Below are 21,847 nucleotides of genomic sequence, written 5' to 3'. Positions count from 1 at the left end.
TTTCAAATTTGACTATGTTCTTATTTAGTTTAGATTCAATCCAAAATGTGCATGTGTAGTACAGAAATAAGCAGATTTTGAAAAGCGAATCAAATCTTATTTTAGCTAATTATATTCAACAATTGGTATGCAAAACATAATTTTTTGGCCTGTCGGATATGAAACATTTATGACAGTAGTTTTTAACTTTAGAAAATGTTCTCACATGTCATTTAAAGACATAAATAGATAAAGTAGATACTTTCAAAATCTAAAAAGAAGAAACTGTGCCAGAACCCATTCAGCACTACTCAGAGATTTCCATAACTTCGCATTTCTAGCACAATGCAGATTTGGAAAAAAAAACACATTGCTTTTAATAGTGCTGTGACAGTGATTATGAGTTACAGAAATCTTTGAGCATGAGGCCAGTGACACAACACCATATTTTGGATTTTACATTCGTAATACGGACGTATGTCAAGGTCTCACTGTGGATCTCATGGCCCGAACTCCAAACATTATATATTCCTATCATGCTTGAAGTTCAGGTCAGGAGACCCGTGGTAAAGCCAGAACATATATTCATATTATGGATGCATATTTGTGTTCGAAATACAGTGGTGTCTGTCCAGCATTATTGAATTCTGCTGATCCATTAATTGGGCTTTCAGTTAAAAAAATTCATTGAATCTATCTTATGACACTTCAGTGACATGTCAGAACATTTGTTTAAACATCTGCATGAACTGATGATGAACTTTATGAGTTTCTATAAACAGTTGATACCCTTTTAGATGCTGACAATCATAAGAACACAAAATATAGTATTCCAAACCAAAGGTAAATGTTCAAAGGAAAACATTAATAATCATTTCCAAATAATTCAACCTACAAATATGGAACCAAATATTACAATAAAATTTAAAGCCATTCTGATAATCCAACACCACACATATCATTTCCAAATGGTAAGAGATACAAAAAAAATGGAAGTCCTATTTACGTTTTTGTAAAATATAAAGGCACTCTCCAGTTAAGACAACCCATATTCACAGTTATTAACTGGGAAGTGGTCTAAAGTATTAATTTTAGCATTACACAGCACCCAATGAAAAATATGGGTAGTTTGTACATTTAACCCTTTCCAATCCACTGTCTGACGTCTAAAGACATTATGATTTAAGGCTGTACAGCTCCGATGTTGGAAGACACCCATCGGGGTTCTCTTACTGTATATTGCCAGCATCTCTGCTGTCGGAGCCTATCCAACGTGTCACCTCATGCACTACTGGCTTTAGCCAGCAGATAGCGCTCTTGATTCACTGCAGAAAAAGAGTAAGTCCCCTAGGAAAACCAGGATACAAATTGGATTGGAAAGGGTTAAATGAATACTAGAATGCTTCCCTTATCAATAACAGATTATCAGGCTCTTTTCACTCTGGCTAATTGAGTGGAGTTCCAAGCAGGCTCTATTTCCAATTTTGTTTATATGTCCTAACAGGGCATATGAACAGGATTTGTTTAAGACAGACAAATCCTTAAAACCATAAGTCTAGCTTCGTTGAGATTTGCCTTAAGAAAAATTTCTGAAAGTCCTCTAATATGCAGTTTCTCAGCCTGTATTTTTATGCACTGTGAGTGTCAGTATTAGATGTAACTGGGACAGGATACTGAAGGGATAGGCCATGGCTGTAGCATCAGCAACCAATTATAAAGTAGCACAAACTTCCCTGCTATTCTTCAATCAGCTGCCAATGCTAAAGCCTGTCAATATTCTGTCATGTTCAGTGCCTGACAGGTATGAACTATGTGGTATTAAGCTTTTAAGCTCCAACCCCTGCACCCACCCTTCAGGTCTCAAGCACCACGCAATCTGTCCCAGTTACATTCTAGGATGGCTTTGAGTTTCTGACAGGCAAAATAGATGATGACTATTTTCATTCTATGGGCATGTTTACCACCTAGATAGAAGAAGTATCTGTAGCTAGCTAAGGCCTCCTGCACGCAGGCGGATATTTGCTGCAGAATCATGAAAAGTTAAGAAACTTTGGGAATACTTTGCATTACTGTTCTTGCAACAAAATCAAGTAACTTTATGTTACTTGTTACATTCACTCGCAATTTTATGTTTTCTTTTTGTCCAGACAGTAGGCATTGTCAAACATTTGATTTTATAATGTAGCTGTAAGTGTGCAACTGTCATCTAGGCTCCAACAATTTACACATCTCTGGTAACACGAGTCCAGCAGAGCTCTGAATATACCTTTCTGTCTGATCAGTAAATAAAACAGTATGTTATTGAAAACTGGGATATGATCAGCAATGCTAATTATTTGCAAAGTGACATAATTTTTTATGTAAATTTAAAGAGGACCTGCACATTGAAATTGACTGCATTCCTTTACAGTCCAGTTGTGTCTTCACTGATTTAGGTGTATTTTTCTATCTTCTAGTTGTCCCCCTTAGCCCACTTTACATCCTTGTTTGTGCACATTCAGTGCTTTTATTTCTGGTGCCAATTCTAATAAACTGTCAGATGGGCAGTTTCCACCACCCAGTGCCAATGGAGCGTCACCTCATTATCAGTGAAGAGGCAACTATAAAGGCATGTGGACAGTTTCAGTTGGGAGAGGAAGTAAGAGGTTTTCTTGAATATATATGAAAATAATTATAAATGTTATTCAAGAGCGGAATTTCCATTAATTTCTAATCTCTTAGAAAAAAACCACAAAAACACACGAGATGTTACACATATTTTTTGATCATTTTATTAAAGGAACAAATTGTATATTGACAGATGCAAACAGCAGCATAAATTGAAAATGCAAATATTTACTCAGGTGTATATTTACGGTATATTTGTGATTTAAAAGCGTTTTCTGAGTTATTTCTTTTAGATAATTTTGGGCCAGCCATGCCCAAAACTATATAAATGAAATATACTCACTGTGGCACTGGACCTTGACTTTGGTGCTTCGGCACCACAACATCTGACATCACCTGGCCAGAAGGCCTGTGGATGTCCCGTAAACCTGTCATGTGGGCTTCTAAATAGAAACCCTGAGACAGGTTTATGGGACATCACAGAAAATGTCCCTGTCTGGCTTTCTATTGGCTGCAGTGGTCACGTGGGTAAACAACCCATGTGATCGCTGCAGTCTATGTAAATAGAAGACCAGAGCGGCGGCAGGGGAGCAGCATGGCAGTGGGAGGTGAGTATGTAGGTTTTTCTTTTTTTATAACTTGGGTTTGTCCACTTTAAGGAAAATATATCAATGGATGGGAATTGATTACTCTTTCTTGAAAGCTACATTATCATCATATTATTATTATTACATGGCTTTTTACAATAAATTATATCACAATAGTAGCTTCAAAGAAACCGTACTAATGTAATCTGAGAGCACAAATATGGAGGCATTTTTTTTTTCTGTGAGACTAGTTTTACTTTATGGTAGTGTAGGTGATGTCCTGGCAGCTTGGTACCCTTTAGAACGTCAATGTAAACCACTCAATTAAAGTGCTACAGTATGCTTAAAGGGGAAAATTCACTTTGTGATACTAGTTTACAGTAACAATAAGGGTGCTAGCACACACATCATTTTTCTGTGGCAAAACGCAGGTGGAGAAACACTGATTGCAGCTGGCAATTAAAATAATCTATTCAAACAATATTATGAGTCTAGGTGCTGACAGCAATTAGAGAAGCTACGCCTGCATTTTGAGGCCTCTGTCAGATGGGCATTTTTTCTGCGCATGAATAGGCGCGCAAAAAGATTGCGTCTATTAAAACCAATGCTTTCCTACGAAACTGTTCACATTACGCTTTTTAGAGGTGCAAAATACTCGCACCTGCAAAAGGTAGGACATGCTAGTACAACTCCCATCTGACGGTCCGTGGTGCATGCAAACATAGAACCTGTCCTATGGGAGCTGGACACATGCATCATGCACCTCCGATCGTGTGAACAGGCTACTTCAGATAGCTGGAATTCACCCAGTCACACAATTTTTTCCACACGTGAGGAGTGATCGGAAAAGAACACTTATCTGACCGAGGCCTGAAGTAGAGAAATGCTGCAGTATAATAGCACCCTAACCCAATAATAGGTTTCCAAACTATTCCAGCATGTAAAAAATCAAGAAGATCAATTGGGAAGTTTATTTAACAAGTTTATTAGTACTATAAATTAATAGGATTTTTTTCATTAATATAGACTTCTGCTGTTCATGGCAGTCCAACATATAATATGATTACATAGTACCATTTTTTTTTAATCTAGATATTTAGTCATGAAATATGTGAAATATGTTCTGATCTGAATGCATACAGTAATGTAAACAATGCTTATGTATAAACCATAATGGAAACATCCATTGCCTACAATGCCGCCTGCGTTCAATCCACTTTAAATGATGTACAATAAAAAATAGATAATACATAGGCACTTCTATTTTTATTTCATGACTACACAGCTTAATTATCAAATACAGAGATCCTCATTCAAACAGTATCATACGTTGCACAGCATAAATAAACTCTACACTGACAAACACAAATTCCAAAATAGCCATTCACATAATGATGTTCTAATCATACATTAGATTAAATCATTACAAGTTCATAATTCGTTATGAATATTTACACTGAAAACACTGACATTTTAAATAATCACAGTTCATCATCAAAGCTTACATTAAAGAATACATTTGTCAAAATGGCAGTGATCATTTTTTAACACAATGTGTCATCAAGTTTCATACAGTGCAAAATTATCAGCTTGGAAGAAAAATGATTTTTAGACTGTATATTGTATTTCTATGTTACTAAAAGTGAAGCGATTGTTTCTGTAGTTCCTTCTTTATTTGTAGCCACACATTTATATTGGCCTTCATCACCTGCTTCAATGTTATGTATTGTTAACTGATGACAGCCATTTTGTTCCTCTTCAAGTATATACTTTTCTCCTTGAACTAAACTATCATCTTTATACCAACAAACATCTGGTACCGGGGAACCGAAAACTACACATTTAAAATTAGCTTGGGTTCCTACTGATGCTGTTGTGTCCAAAATTGGTATTAGGACCGTGGGAGGGGATTCCGTAATTTGAAACTCAAAGCAAGAACTTTCAGAGCCTTTAGCATTAAATTGTATAGCCTCCTCTGAAGAAGGTTTATCAAAAACATCAAATTGTATATTTAAACATTTCCCATCATGACCTTCTTCACTTTCACTTTCAGTAACAGCAATCAACTCAACAGCTTTATTCACTTCATTACTATCAGTCTGAAACTCAAACTCCACTTCTATTTCTTCTTCATCATCATTTACAACTTTGTGATCTATTATTTGTACATTTCCCTGAGCCACATATTCTGCACCTACGAAAGGAACATCATGTGATTCCTTTACTTCCTCTTTAGCATCACTGGCATCTATAACAACTAACAAAGCTTTGCATGAAACCTCTCCATAGCTGTTTTCTGCTTTGCAAATGTATGTTCCGGCATCAGACATGCTCACACAACAGATCATAAGACTTTGCTGTTCTTCTTCTTTTATAAAATATCTTGTAGCATCTGGGGTTATACATTCACTTTCCTTGAACCATTTAATGGTTGGTGTTGGCATGCCATCCACAGAACAGTGAAATTCTGCATTTGATCCTGCTGCTATGGTTAGGTCAGAAATGTGCTTACTAAATTGAGGTGGTTTTTCAGTTACTTCAAAGTTTATCTTAACATCATCACTATCTTTTGAGTTATTGACTGTATTTTGATCATCAAAAGCTAAAGGAAGCACATCAAGAGAAATGACCATGCTTTTACTATCTGGGGAAAATTCAGGAATAGTTATGATTTTCACTTGCTTCTCAAAATCTTTAACTTCACTTTCATCCAACTCAACTTCCAAAAGAATTTCCTGAGGAGAAGGTGACCTTGATGTTGTATGCTGCTTCATATCAAACTCCATTACATGCTGATGGGTAACAGGTGGTGGTAAAGCACATGGTTTACCATCAAGAGGTAAAATGTCTACTTGTGTAAAACTTTTGGCTTCTCCAATAGGGTTCACAGCAATGCAACTATATTTTCCACCTTCATTACCTTGTATGTTGAGAATTTCTAGCATATGCATACTTCCTTCTTCTTTTATTTTGATTCTCTCTTCTTCTTGAAGTACCAATAAATTTCTGTACCATTTCACAACTGGTTTAGGACATCCTACAATTTCTACAGTAAAGTTCAACACATTATTTTCAAAAATCTGTTTCTTCCGAAGTGGTTTAATAAATGCTGGAGGTTTCTGAACGGTTTCACGTAACTCCTCCTTGCCCTCTTTCTCTTCTTTTCCAGAATCATTTAAGTCTACTTGTGAAGGGCCTGCAATATCAGAAACTCCCTTAATTTCTCTTTCACCAAAGTCCAGTATTTCTTGGACAGGTGTAAAGTAATGGTCAGGGGAAGCTGCAGGTGTAAGAAATGTTTCACTTAAAGGAGAGTAAAAATGCTCAGCAGAAGAGGGTGGAGTAAAAAATTGTTCAATATCGATTGCTTCATCACTGAGGACACTTCTGGCTTCAATTGACATCTCCGATTCTGGAGAAAAGGGTCGAGCAGACTGATTCTTATAAAATTCATATACTGTATCAAAGGTTACTTCTTCAACCTCTAGTGAAGTTATGTGTCCTTCCGGAAAGTCTTTCCTACTATTTACATTTTCTGATAGTACAGATGGAGATTGTGCACTACTCAAGGAATGTGGTATACTAAATTCGGCAACATCATCAGTATGTTCTGAAACCACATTTTCGGAAGTACTTACACGTTCCTTCAAGTATTCATTCTCTTGAGTATCCATTACATTTTTGTCTTGTATATTTATTTGCTGCTCCCCTTCTTCACATTCAATGCTTTCATTCCTCACAATTGACATTAAATAATCATTACTTATTATATCTTCACCCTCAAAAATGCCAAGGTATGAAATATCTTCAATCTCATTCAAATTTTGTACATCATCCTTTTCAACTAACTCATCCAAATTTAACCGGACTCTGTACTCTTCCAAAGGTTGCTTTACTGATTTTTCAGTTTCTTCACTACTTGCCTTTTCTGTTTTGTTAGCTTGTTCTGAATCAATTGCTTTTGCTTCTAATGGCTTTAGTTCAGAATATATTACTGGAGTTTTAACCGTAGAACGTCGTCTAGGAGGTGGTGTAGGTAATTCTTTCCTAATAATAATATTTATTGACTCATTTGGTAGCAATCTTTGGTCACTGCTAATGGTTTCAACTGCAGAACTTTTTTGTGCAATTGTTTTACCGTCAGTAGCAGATTTTTGCTTTGCAAAAGAATGCCTTCTCTGTGGTACTACTGGTAAGGCTTGTTTCACAACTGCTGTGTCTTTACTCTCTATGCTCTGCTCAACAGTTTTAACTTCCACTGGTTTATCCCCAGTGTCAAAAGAAGACCTATTTTTAATAAAGGAGCGTCGTCTTTTTGGTATAACAGGCAAATCTATTTTCATACCATCATTAACAATATCTTTAGATACTAAATCCACACTTAGTTTTGTAGAACTTTCTTTTATGGCATCAAGCTTAATTTCAACTGTGTCATCACTTTTAAACTGTAAAATTGCAGATACTGACTCCTGGGGAACATTTTCATTTTCTGCAGTGATAACTGAAAGTGGTAAATCTTGTTTTTCAGTTGATTTTAGAGTAGCATCCCTTTCAATGTCTTCCTCTCTAAAATTCTTGACAAAACTGCTTACAGCATCATCCATATCTGTTCTTTCACTAACAGTATCACCCTTGGTTCTGCCATTTGTAATATCTATAATGGCAGAGATAGAAGATTGTGTATTGCTAACTTTTTCATTTAAGTCTATTTGATTATCTTGATTGCTACTTTTCTCATTAATTGTCTCATCAATGCTATGTATGATAATATCATTGGCTTGAATATCACAGGAAATAACTGTTGATATGCTTTCATCTGCTTTAGTACGAACATCGAAAACAACAGTTAGTGCTTCATTATCTAGGATGGCTTTATCCTCCTTCTCTAGTTCTGTAAGGTTTTGGTGCCACGTCACTTGTGGTTCAGAATCATCTGATATGATACATTCAAGAACAGGAGAAGCCTCTTCTTTGCTATTGCTAACTTTTTCCTTTAAGTCTATTTGATTATCTTGATTGCTACTTTTCTCATTAATTGTCTCATCAATGCTATGTATGAGAATATCATTGGCTTGAATATCACAGGAAATTACTGTTGATATGCTTTCATCTGCTTTAGTACGAACATCGAAAACAACAGTTAGTGCTTCATTATCTAGGATGGTTTTATCCTCCTTCGATAGTTCTGTAAGGCTTTGGTGCCATGTCACTTGTGGTTCAGAATCATCTGATATAATACATTCAAGAACAGGAGAAGCCTCTTCTTTGCTATCTATTGGGATTTCATTTTCTTGAATTGCTTCCTTTGCTGCTTTGGAGACATCAAAACCAAATGTAAACTTGTGCTTGACCTTTTGTTTATTATTTGTAGACTTTTGCTGTTCAGGTTCAACCGTCTGGAAACTTTCTTCTAATTCTTCATAATCAGGAACTGGAGTTGGAGCAGTAACTTTAATTTCCACAGGCAATGCTAATGATATGTCTGATTTACGTGGAATATCATAGCCAACCTGTGGGAGTTGAAGGCTGAATTTATTAGCACTATCTGTAACAGACTTTTCTTTAGCATTGGCAAAAAGTGACACAAGTTCCTCATCCTCACCTTCCGTGAAATGTTCAGATATAAGCATCTCACATTTCACAAAAGATTTATCTTCATTTGTATTCTGATTTTCTCTACTTTCAACCTTAAGTTTGCCAAATGTTGTGTCAGTTCCATATTGGTTAAATATTACACATGTTATAGAACCTGCATGCTGAGGAAGAACAGTAGAGAATGTTAACATGGATTTAGTTTCAGTGGTAACTATTACAAAGTCTTCATTCCGAGGTACTGGTTTGTCATTGTTGTACCAAGAAACAGTTGGTTGAGGATACCCATGGAAATGACACGTAAAAGTGCATGAGTCACCTTCAAACACTTCCTGAGAATCAATATCATGAGTAAAAGTAGGTGGACATGGAAGCATCCTGTTATCAGATCTCTCAGAAATCTCAGAATCATCATCAAGATGTTTTCCACTGTCAGACTCAATTTCCTTCAAAGCTGACAATTCTAATTTCAAATCTTCTTTATCCATTTGTTCATCGTAAGGAGTACCATGCAAACCTTCTACAACATTTAATTCAACTGGTAATTCTCTGTCTTCATTATCTGGGAGAAAATTTTCTGTCTTTTCCTGTTTCTTTTCAGAAACAGTTTTGGTTTGAAAACTTTCTTCAGATTTTATAATTGTCACTTTATCTTGTTGATGACTTAGTACAGGCTGCACTTGAATTTGTGATACACTTTGCTCAAAAATTTCTGAACCTGAATATTCTAATTTAGTATATTCATTCACCTCTGTAATTCTAACATCTTTTACCAATGGTTTCAAAGAGAAATCAAGGGCTGGTGTTATTTTAGTGCTTGCTTTTTCTTTCATTTCAGGGTATATTTGAGAAACCGATTCCTCATTGGTGACTTCTTGCTGCAGATTATCTGTAATTGAAGTTGACAAGCCAGATTCACTAGAACACTGTATATCTGACTGGTTAACTTCCGTGAAATTTTGTAAGTTTTGTTCATTACTTTCATCGATTAATTGTCTATCACCATGGGTGTCCTGCCCGATAAGTAATGAATCCATCTCAGAATAATATTCTTCTACTTTTTTATCTATATTGCTAAACATTTCATGAAAAGGTTTTTCTTTTTGTTTGGCTTCAATCCAAATTTGTTCACTTTCATTGTATTCTATATTTTGCATGGCTGATTCAATTAAATTTGATTTAGGTAGTTCCTGCGAAACTTTGCAAGTATCAGATGTTTCAATTTCTAATTGTTCTGTCACTAATTCCAAATTATATTTTTCACCTTGGACATCAGCAATGTTTATAAATTGAGTTGAATCATCATCTTCTGCATATATTCGTACACTTTTGTCTTGATCCTTTTTGTATTGTGTGCTAGCTCTATCAAAGTCTTGCAGCTTTTCTTTACATGTTGGCTCATGTGCTGGCAAGCTCATTAAAGTAGCTTCAGTAGGCTTTTGTAAAATTTGTGATGTAACAGATTCATGTACTTGTACAGATTCTGGTATTATTGCAGCAGTAACTGGTTTATGCATTTGGAGTGACTCTTTAAAATCCAAATCGTTCTCCTTCTCTTGAGTTACAGCAATCATAGCCAGTGGTGTGGCATCTTTTTGTGAAATTTCCAAATGACTTTCAACAATAGAAAGAATATCTCTTTCATTCACTGGTATACCTTTCTCATGAGAAGACTTGTCAATAAGTTCATGAACTTTTTTATGTTCATGAAGACTCAGTTTTTCCTCTTTAATATGTTGTTTAGATGAATATTCTGGTCTATTCTTAGCTGATAGCTCCAAAATTCTAGCTTTAACAGTTTTATACATTTCAGTCGGTTCAGGTGTTTCTAATTTACTCTCTTGTATTAGTTTTTGGAGCTCACCAGTGACAAACATTGATTTACTAGAATCAATTTTGGCCAAATGATTCTGCTTTCCTTGAAAATCATCTAAACTGAAGTGTGCTTTATCATCAACATCATGAAAAGTTAAATTCATTTCTTGCCTAACATTTCTAGATTTGGGGAGGTTACCAAATGCTTCCTTTTTAAAATCTGTTTCATGTTCCAAGCTTGATTTGTACTTTTCGCCATATGTTTTAGATATAATGTGCCCATAGGGTTGAGGCTTCTTTGGCAATTTCATTGCACCAGGTACGAAAGTACCACATTCCATCCTGTGTTCATTGTCTTTTGCTTGATAATTTCTTGGGCCCAGTTCATGAACAAACCTTCTTTTGTAGACAACATCTTTATCACCTCTTTCTATATGTTCTTCTTGCACCATGTCCATATAACTTTGATATGTATTACTAGCTTGAAAAGGTCCAGGTCGGATTTTGGATATGACAGGTTCATTCAGTTGGACTTTTTCTTCAAGTGATTCTGGTTCATTTCCTGTTTCTTCCTTCTGTGTTGGTTCCCGTAATGGCTGATCAGAGAAAGATTCTAATTTAGAAAAGTCCTTTAATTCTTCGTGTACTTGTAAAGGCTGCCAGTTAGTATAATCCCTATGTATTTCATCACTAGTGTTTGCCAAGGTATTGTTTGTTTTCTGTAATGGAAATAATTGAACTTCATTCTGGCTGAATTGCTGTGCTGTTCTACACACATAACTGATTTCTGACCGATCTTGGAGTACTTTAGATTGGATAGGTTCATTAACTTGTATGGGCTCTGGCGATTCCAATGTACTATTATTTTTTTCTGCTGCCTCATTTGTAATGTTATCTAAAATATTATCAGTGCTAAAAAGTAATTCTGCCAGTTTTGATTGATTGAGATCTTCCACAAAGACTTTCTGCTGTTCATGCTCAATGAAAGGTTCATTAGGAGTGCATTTATTGACAGTGCTAATATTCTCATTATGAATCAGACTAGTTTCATCTTCTACACTTTTGAGCACAGACGCATCAAAGATATCAGCTTCCACTATTTGCTGTGGTATGTTACTTAAAATTGGCTCTATTATTTGTGGAATGGAAATGGGAAGCTTCTCCAGTCTAGACACTTTTTTAGAATCTTCTGATACATCTAGTTTATAGCTTTCCTTTTCATTGTGGAAACTTGTGTCACTCTGTAAAGATTCAATGTCCATATCAGAGTACACATCGGAAGAGCAGGCTGAACTTCTGCTTCCTCTGGCACGTTTAAGCTCCCGTAACCTTTGCAACTTTGCTTGTATTTCTTTGTCTAACAATTTATCACTTTCCAATTTGCCCTTTCTTTGCCTTTTGTTCTTGCTTTCACCCGAAATAATTTTTTCAAAGCTTATTGTTTTGACAATACCTTTTCTGGGGTACTGGTTTCTCATTACCTGCATTTCTCGACGTTTATCAAGGGGTGACCCAACACATTTAAGGTCAACTTTTAATTTGATTTCTCTTTTTTTCTGAACTAGTGAATCAATACTTTCATGTGTTTTCTCAGAAAATCTCACAAAATCTAAATATTTTGGATTCTGCTCTTCTTTTAGAGCTACCAACAGTGAGGCAGTACTTTCAGCTGAGCCTTCACTGTTAATAGCATATATACGATAGCTTCCAGAATCTCGCTCTTCTACACTTTTAATTAACAAACTGCAGAAGTGAAGGTGCATATCACTTTCAGTATTAATTACCCTGCGTTTATCTTTCCTAATTGGCTTATTGTTGTGAAACCATGACACTTTTGGAACTGGGCAAGCTACCAATTTACAGCGGAAAACAGCAGGTTCGCCTTCTGACGCTGATCGAAATGTCAGCTTTTGTGTGAACGAAGGCTTTATGAACTCTGACCAAGAACCGATTGAAGATGTCCGACTTGCACATCTATTAGAGGAGACAAGTCCATGATCCAAGTAGTCTTCTGTATCGGAAAAGGCACCTCTTAAGTCTCTTCGCTTTTCATTCTCTTTTACCTCATTGAAGAAAATTTCTATGAAAAAATGAAATCTATATTTTAAGAATAGCTCACCTTCTCAAATATTTGAATTTAAATTAAATATATAATTTTCAACTACAATGTTTATTTATATTTAATTATTTATATATTCATGCTACATAAACTACAAATCCAGAAAAATATTCACTCACCATATTTGTTCGAATAAACGCAACGCCTTGTTCTTTTTTAAAGATTCTGATGCGAAAATCGTTCGCTGTTTGTTCTTTCTTCAAACTGTAGAAATTTCTTCTTCAACAGGCAGATAAATCTCAAAAAGATTTTAAGTAACCTTTTTCTATGTGTGCACAGCTGTCCGAAAGTTTTAGTGGGTTTAAAATGTATCATTAAAATCTTACCTGACTTGCAGACAGCAGAATAAACGCCCTTTCTGATCCTTTTGAATGTGAGCAAAAATCATTTTTGAAAAGAATAAGAAATTGCATCTCTCTTTAATATATCTACATTAAAATGAGAAGGCGTTTATTCGAACTAATACAGCCGCATACTTAGGATGTTAAGCAGGAAGACAGCAAGCAACATTGATAACGTACAGTACTAGATGCCATCTGCAAGCCATGTAAGGTCTTCAAACACGTTGTTTAAAAAAATTAAAAAAAACACAGCACCTTGACAAGGATATTACAAGTCTATTACAGTCGTATAAGTTTTTTAAAAACTTTTTTCATGCGATGACGGAAAGCTGTGACAAAAACCTTGAAAAGGTAAAGTCAACTAAGATCACTGTAAAAATCCAAAAACTTTGAAAGCACCTTCATGCACAATTCAATATCATGGAAAATATTGATAAATGTAGCATAAGTCAATTCATTGATATATAAAGAATTTACATTTTTCAATTAATTCAATAATGCACGTGATAATATTACCTTATCTTGATTGAAGTTTCCATTGGCTTTGTTCTTAGCATTTACACTACTGACTGTTTTAAACACTAAAATGTATAAATATAAAATATTTTCACGTACCTTTCACTTCAAGTTCAATCTGTTGCTCTATTTTTTCCTGTAGAACCTTTTCCAGTGCTATAAAAGAAAAGAATATTAAGTTTTCGGCCTCTTCTTATGTTTGGAGTTGATTTCTTGCAAGATAAGACATTGACTGCGATACATTTTAGACAATGAATGAGCAAATTTTGATCAGAGTAGATTTTAATTCGGATAAAAAGAAAAAAATTTTTAAATGTGAGGTAAATAAGTATATTTTAAAGGTTCAATGTAAAACACTGAAAACAGTAATTTCTTAAAATGTCACCACAATAATGCTAGCTACTAGAGATGAGCGAGCATGCTCGGATAAAGCAGTTACTCGAGGGAGCATCGCTCTTCTTGAGTAACTGTTTACTGGTCCGAGCGTGCTTTGGAGGGGGGAAGTGGCAGGGGGTAGCGGGGGAGAGAGAGATCTCTCTCTCTCTCCCCACCCGCTACCCTCTGCCGTCTGACGCTCACCCCCGCCTTTCCCTATCCCTCGTGCATGCTCGGACCAATAGGCAGTTACTCGAGAAGAGCGATGCCCGCTCAAGTAACTGCTTTATCCGAGCGTGCTCGCTCATCTCTACTAGCTTCTAACCTCAAATATTTAGTGCTAACCTTAGGGGGAAAAAAAGTAAATTAGCTTTATTTTATTACCCACAAAGACTTAACTAAAACAAATTTGAATCTGCGGAATATCAAGACCTTGAAGCATTTGCCCATTCCTGCCTAAGACAGATAACAACCACGCTGACATACAAAAGCACATGCTGTAACAATTTAAAGATGTGAGCAGATGTGATGTGAATTGATTGAGTACTGTAAATATGTGAATAGATATGTGAACATGCCTCTACATGCCTCATATGTATTTGGAAATTATGAATCTATTACTGAATGTATTTTGTAAATCTTTGTTCATTGCATACACTGAGATGCAAGAATTCACATTGGGAAGGAACATGCAGTTGCCAACCTTTCACTCTCAGATGAGTGTTGCATTCAGCTTGTCCTGCAGCATTAACTATTTTGCAGGTGTAGATACCACTCTGCTTTGGGAGAACTTTCAGCAGCTTTAAGCTGCAGAGAGAACCATCATTTCTTAACAGAGCAGTTGCAGACTCATCAACCAGAAGTTTGTTGAAGAGCCATATAACACAAGGTGCAGGAATGCCCTTTATGACGCAAAAGAGGGAGATGTCGGCACCTTCTTTTACAAAAGTTTCAAGGGACATTTTTTCAAGAAACCTCGGCACTACAGCACAAGAGTCTATTATTTCTTCATAAGGAATGACATCCGGGAAGTATTGTTTGCTTCTTTGCTTTTCAGGGCCTTCTGGTCTTTGCGATGGAGTGATAGATAGGCTTGAGGTTTTCATAGTGGTTTCCTGTTTTGCTTCATAAGTACTCTTAATCTGAATTTCTTTGTGAGATTTAAAACTTTTTTTATCTGATTCAGAGCTTATTTGTGCTACTGCCTTGCTGGTGGCTTCTTGTGCTAGGTAAGAATAAATTTTAGAGAATGTTAGTCCAGATGGTTTAGGAAAACAGTGCATAATAGTACTACAGATTAGATCCAACTGGATAATTCTTTAGGTTGTTAGTATTGTGAGTAATCTAAATATTTTATTGATGGTTCTTCTAACTTGGCCGTTATATTTAGTGGAGTAGTAGTTAATATATTAACTGCAAATCCATAGCAATGTAGGAGATTATTCTAAAATAACAACACTTGCTTACGGCTATAGTGCCTATATTACATTATGTCACGTGCTATGTTACATGAATTTCTATATAGTTTATCTAATTTTGAGTGTCTTGTTACATAATTGAGAAAGAGTCAAAGAAAAATTACAATTTTAATTTAATGCAGTAGCAAAAATAAAATGTCTGTAATGTCATAAAACAAAACACAACATTTGTACTATAGTTATATCTCAGACTAGTATGGTATTATTGGATTGTTTAAACATCACCCTAATGGGAGCCATGCAAATATTGGGATACAGCTATGCATGTTAGAATTTTTATTCAATATTTGGTTTTACTTTTAGTTCATTTTAACTAGTTCATTTAACTTGTTCTATAACATTGTTAGTTTTCTAGTGTATTTGTGATTTATCCCTTTCCAATTCACTGTCTGACGTCTAAAGACATTCTGATTGAAGGCTGTACAGCTCTGATGTCGGAAGACGTCCAACAGGGTATTCTTACTGTAGATTACTGGCCGCTCTGTTGTCAGGGGCCTCTCCAGTATGTCACATGCCGCAGTACTGGCTCTAGCCAGCAGATGGCGCCATTGTACAATGGCAGAAAGAGAAAGCCCTCTAGGAAACCCTGAATCCAAGATTGGATTGCAAAGGGTTAATTTAATCTGCTAAAGAACTAAAGAACCATCATTTATTTATTATTTTCAAATATTTAAAAGTGAATCTAGCATCAAAATTAATCAAAATTAATAGCCACCTTCTACAGTTAGTATTGCAGCGCTTGTCTCTTCTCCAAAGTCATTGTGTAAAGTGCAACTGTATGTGCCTTGATCTGTTAGTTGGACATTCTCTATGGTAAGTAACATGACATTTCCGTTTTGGGATCGTTTTACTTTTGCTGTGTCTTCTAATGTTTGGCCTTCATGTTTCCAAGTAACTTCTAGATTGCTATCTTGTACTGCACAGATAAACTGGGCTACTTCTCCACATTTCACAGTCATATCATGAAGTTTAAGCAGTATCTTCGGTGCACGACTGCTAGTGTCTTCAATGACAGCCTTGGTAACCTCTTTTGTACTACTTTGCTTGATGGCTTCTTTATACTGTGCTCCTATTGTCTTCATAGATGATGCAGTTATGGAAGACCTTTCAGAAACACTTTCAAAAACCTGTACATGTTCTTCAGTGGCAAGCCCTTGTACTGATTTAATTTCTTTTAAATACACTTTGGCTTCTGACACTGACTGTGTGCTGACAGATTCTGTAATGCTTTTCGTAGAACTTGTAAAGCTTTGACTAACTACGGATTGCGCTGTGTAATCAAGCGAAAAAAAAAGAAATTATCAACTAAATTGTCCAATATTCCTTATGATTAGAACAAATATGTTGATCAAGAAGACTTAAACATCACTTGAGAATAATGCATGCCAACTGCATGCTCTGTACAAAAATTGACAAAGGATGAAGAACTGGAAATTCATGCTGACATAGAAGGTTGCATCTTCTTTCGTTGTCGCTTTCCAAATGTTTGGTTAAGATTGTTCTTTAATGATCCAAAGTAAGAGTGATACCTGTTTTACTACTGGATTAAAATAACTGCAATTGTTAGATAATTTAGCTATGGTTGGTTCAACTGATAATTTCAAAGTGAAATGACTTTCACGTCAACAAACTTGGTTATGGTGGACCAATGCTTTAGAAATTGTGACAGTCAATGTAAGAAAGTAAGTTGGCGTGGTGTTAGTTATATATCTGCATAATGAGTGAAAGTGTATCCAAGTGGAAGAAGTGAATACTGTAAGAAAGGTGGAAACTATTAGTAAGAGTGCAAATGTCTCAAAAATCCAGTGGGACAGTGGGGCTTTACCTTCAGTCACTCTTAGGGTGGCTGCACAGGAGACTTCACCAGCACTATTTCTTGCTTTGCAAATATATTCACCAGCATTTTCTAGAAAGGCATCCACTATAATAAGTATAGCTGTGTTTGTAGACACATCAAAATGAAAGACTATATTTTTGGATGGTATGACCTTATTTTGGTTGTGAAACCAATAAATCTGTGGTTTCGGAAAGCCAGAAACTCTTGCCACAAAACGTACAGTTTCACCACTGTTTACTGTATAGCTTGAAATAGGCTGGATGAAGATAGGACTTTGAGCAACCAACTCTCTCTTAAATGACTCAGAAGAAGCAATTTGCCCTTGGGGAGGTGATTCAAGTTCTGCAACAAGTATTTGCCCTGAAAAGAAGCATGTCAAGTTTTATTTGAAACACTTTGTTTGTAAAAATATAAATTGCCCCATTTAAGTGTGCAGGCCTAGAAAAACAGCCCATACACCAAAATCAAATGTATTCTCGTCATGTAATATTAAAAAAACACCATTGTAAGGGTGCTAATCTATTGGCACTGCCACTGATATCAGAACATAGTGGGCACTAGAGATGAGCGAGCATACTAGCTAAGGCAAACTACTTGAGCGAGTAGTGTAGTGCCTTATGCGAGTACCTGCTCGTTCGTCTCAAAAGATTCGGGTGCCGGCGGGGGGCGGGGAGCGGTGGGGGAGAGTGGGGAGTAACGGGGGGTGAACTCTCTCTCTCACTCTCTACCCCCCGCTCCCCCACTGCTCACTCCCGCCACTCACCGCTCTCCCCCGCCGGCACCAATCTTTTGAGACGAGCGGGCAGGTACTCGCTCATCTCTAGAGGGCACACATCATAGTGCTAAGTGTCAGGCTGACAAAGACTGGTAGATTGACCAATTTTAGCAAGTCAAACCTTCTTGCAAATGCCAGTTTAGCCAATGTGGTCTGGATTTTCAATTGATATTTATAAGATGAAAGTACCGAGGTGGAATTCACCACCATGATTTCACTGGTGTTTTCACTACTGTGATAGCATAGCACGCCTATACTATTTGCATATGGTGCCAGCCATTCAATGTGAATTGCTATCCAAGTGGTGTGATCTTTTTAAAAATGGCGTATTGTGTTTTGTTTCTGTCATGTTTTCAGTGTTTTCGTGTTTTATTGTACAGTGTGAGTAAAATGTTTGGATGCTTTGTGACACAGAAAGACTGCACCTTTAGAGTATACAATGATCAACAAGATGAAAATAAAAAACAGACAAAAAAGCATAGAAAAGAAACAAAAAGATGATAATGAGACACATGAGATAGGACAGTTACACCGCTGTTCCATATTCGTTGTGAGAATATGTATGTATCAGTAACATCTAAAATAACTGCGTTAGTGAATTTAATTGACAATGATGACAAAAGCTATGTTAGCTACTGTTAAATGGTTGATCCACATATAGTACAGTACAGAGACTGTATACAACATACCTTCAAGCCTGAGATTTGCAGTGCATGAGACTTGTCCAAGAGCATTGCTAGCGGCGCAGGTATAGACGCCTTCATCTTCAGTGTAGGCTTCTGCTATTTCAAGTTGAAAGGTATCTTCAAATTGCGTCATTTTAAAGAAGCGTGATGGCTTGATTTCCTTGTCTTTGCTGTACCAGGAAACTTTCAGATCTGTATAAACATAATTGTAATGTATATTTTACTAAATTACTATTATTTGGTATGAAAACACATATTTTTAAAGGGATTATAACACTCAAAAAAGAGTAACATGTTCCATTTTTCAATTCTGTTTTTACTTTGTAGAATTTTTCTGTTCTGCTGTCTATACATGACTATGCGGGCTGCCGTCTTGCCTGAGCTGCATTTAACAGCATTTAGACATGTGCTTTACATAAGTTTCATATCCCATTCTCACAATAGACAAGAAGGGACTAGAGATGAGCGAGCATACTCGCTAAGGACAATTACTCGATCGAGCATTGTCCTTAGCGAGTACCTGCCCGCTTGGAAGAAAAGGTTCGGCTGCCGGTGCGGGTGAGAGGTGAGTTGCGGCAGTGAGCAGAGGGGGTGCGGGGGGGAGAGAGAGATCTCCCCTTCACTCCTCCCCTCTCTCCCCCGCCACTCCCCGCCCGCTGCTGGCAGCCGAACTTTTTCTATCGAGCGGGCAGGTACTCGCTAAGGGCAATGCTCGATCGAGTAATTGCCCTTAGCGAGTATGCTCGCTCATCTCTAGAAGGGACCCATTGACTTGTATGGGAGACTGTTCTAGGTGTGCTCTGTGACTGGTACAAAAATCATTTTACAGGGAGGGGAGTAGATAATCACAGCTGATGATATTGTGAATGGTGGATCCTGTGTTATCCATATGTATGTATTTAAATTTCATTGTAATTCTGCCTGTGATTTTGTGAAATGAGTGCTGCAAAGTTTTTTCTACAGATCAGGAAGTGTCAACCTATCATTAGGCTCTGTCTTCTGTGGGGAAAAATGCAGAATTTCATTTTTTTTTAATCCAGATTGTGACCGAAAAGAATAAAAAAAAAAAAAAAAATCACAAAAAATTCTTTAAAAATATCTTTAACACACAAATATAAGAGGTCATTTTCTGATGACACATTCCCTATAAGATATCACATATATTTTACACTTAATATTAGCTCCATCCTATGGTTTTCAAATTTTGGCAAATAAAGTAATTATTTATTTAATTTAAAAGGTATGCAATTTTCCAGTATACTTTCTTTATGAAGTCCTCAGTTTTCAAGATATGCATCCTATCATTCAATAGAAACCCTTGTTATTTCCTTGCGGTAGATAAAAAAAACTTGCTACTAGACACAGCTCTGGTAACTTTACTGTAACTCTAACAAACCATGCATCTATGTGATCAACACATGGCCAAAACAGATATGTATCCACTGGAGGAAAACAATGAAGGTTCCGATTGAATGACAGCAAGCAGGAATATTAAAAACTATGGCGAAGTGATACTGAAAGCCTATTTGAATATTGAATGATTTCATTATACAGATAACATGTATTTACTGAAACAGGAATACCCCTTTATATTTTTTTCCAACTTTATTAATGCACAGCTTGACGTTGAACTAACCTGAGCCAGAGACACGACATTGGAATATTGCTGACTGTCCTTCTGCTGTGATGGCATCACGGAGAGGTATGATAATTTCAGGGGGGTAGAGAGGAGCCTCCGAATCTGGTGACACTACTTCTAAAATAAATTTAAAAAAATGATCGTATTATTATCCATATTCATATCTATATCTAATCTTACTACAACAGTTTTAGAAATTATGATATAAATTTAGGCTTTCCCTCTAAAATATAGATGGAAAAAAGACAAATCTGATGGATCTTGCTATAAAAATACTTATAAATTTAAAAGTACCACTAATAATTACCTTCAACGGTTAGTGTTGCAGATGTGCTGGCCATTCCAGAGTCATTACTTGCTTCACATGTGTACAGTGCTGCATCTTCAGGGAAGGCCTCAATGAGCAATAGAGTGTACTCCTGCCCATCATGTAGGAACTTGCTCTTGAAACCTGGAGAAAGTTTTGTTGAATCTTTAAACCAAGCTACAGTAGGCTGTGGCTTGCCAGACACTACGGTACAAAAACGTGCTGGTTTTCCAGATTCCACATGCACCGGCTCAAGAAGCTGTATTACTACGGGAGGTTCTGGAGCTGTTGAAAAATCAACACCAATGTTTAGTTACATGAGAAGCAACAGGTGCCATTCTTAAGTCTTAATCTTAAGGTGAATATGTAGCAATCGTGTGCTCTTACATATTGTACAAGGTTGAGCACACAAAAGAGTACAGTGCATTAAGAAAATATCAGGGGTCTACAATTTTGATATTCCATCACCTACCATTGACATAAAGAGTGATAGAGCTCCTGTTTTTGCCAGCCAAAAAAGTGTATTCTCCACCATCACTCATCCTGGTTTCTGTGATAGACATGCGATGTACACGTCTTTCCACAATGTATTCATATCTCTCTTCAACATGGAAATTGATTTCAATGCCATCTTTTAGCCATCGAGCATCAACATCATCCTCATTGACTTCAAATTCGACCACGGCTCTTTGTCTCTCAACAGCCTACAAAAAAATAACATTAATGATTTAATGAGTTAAGTATTTTAATAATAAGATTTCAATTCGAAACTTCTGTTCCCGTTGAAAATTTAGTTCAATCTGCGGACATCATGTTGTTTGAGCAGCAGGAGATGAGCAGATTGATATATAAGAGCGGAGCAGATTGATATATAAGAGCGGAGCAGATTTTGTATAAATTATTTATTTACACTTCCGCTTATTTTGGGCTTATCCAGTGGACGGTCCTACTTAGTGATTGACAGTCTTCCCTTTATGAGTGTTTATACAGAGGTAACAGTCAATCACCAAGTTAGACCAGCCACAGGACTAATAAGCCCTGAATGCACATAAATTACCAGTTAAATTGAATTGTCTCTACCAAATTTATGTATCAATCTGCTCACCAACTCCTGGTCTATAACATGATTCCTGCAAAATGAACTGCATTTTCAATGCAACAGGCTCCTTTTAAGCTAATCTGTGGCTCATTTAC

At 36.4% G+C, this 21,847-nt stretch overlaps 1 protein-coding gene across 1 annotated transcript in view; it reads right to left on the bottom strand.

Moving 5' to 3' along the window:
- TTN (titin) overlaps positions 1-21,847 on the bottom strand; it is a 266,817-nt gene that overhangs the window by 203,154 nt on the left and 41,816 nt on the right. The window contains exons 37-42 of the mRNA XM_066577800.1: positions 21,126-21,357; positions 20,654-20,938; positions 20,344-20,463; positions 18,711-18,899; positions 13,656-13,712; positions 4,882-4,884 (exon numbers count right to left, since the gene is read on the bottom strand). Coding sequence (XP_066433897.1) covers positions 4,882-4,884; positions 13,656-13,712; positions 18,711-18,899; positions 20,344-20,463; positions 20,654-20,938; positions 21,126-21,357 — 886 coding nt within the window. The remainder of the gene's footprint in view (positions 1-4,881; positions 4,885-13,655; positions 13,713-18,710; positions 18,900-20,343; positions 20,464-20,653; positions 20,939-21,125; positions 21,358-21,847) is intronic.

This window comes from Eleutherodactylus coqui, chromosome 8 (genome assembly GCF_035609145.1).
Source record: "Eleutherodactylus coqui strain aEleCoq1 chromosome 8, aEleCoq1.hap1, whole genome shotgun sequence".
In the NCBI taxonomy this organism is placed as follows: domain Eukaryota; kingdom Metazoa; phylum Chordata; class Amphibia; order Anura; family Eleutherodactylidae; genus Eleutherodactylus; species Eleutherodactylus coqui.
Note: the sequence above shows the minus strand (reverse complement) of the source record. Positions and strands in the feature narration are given on the sequence as shown.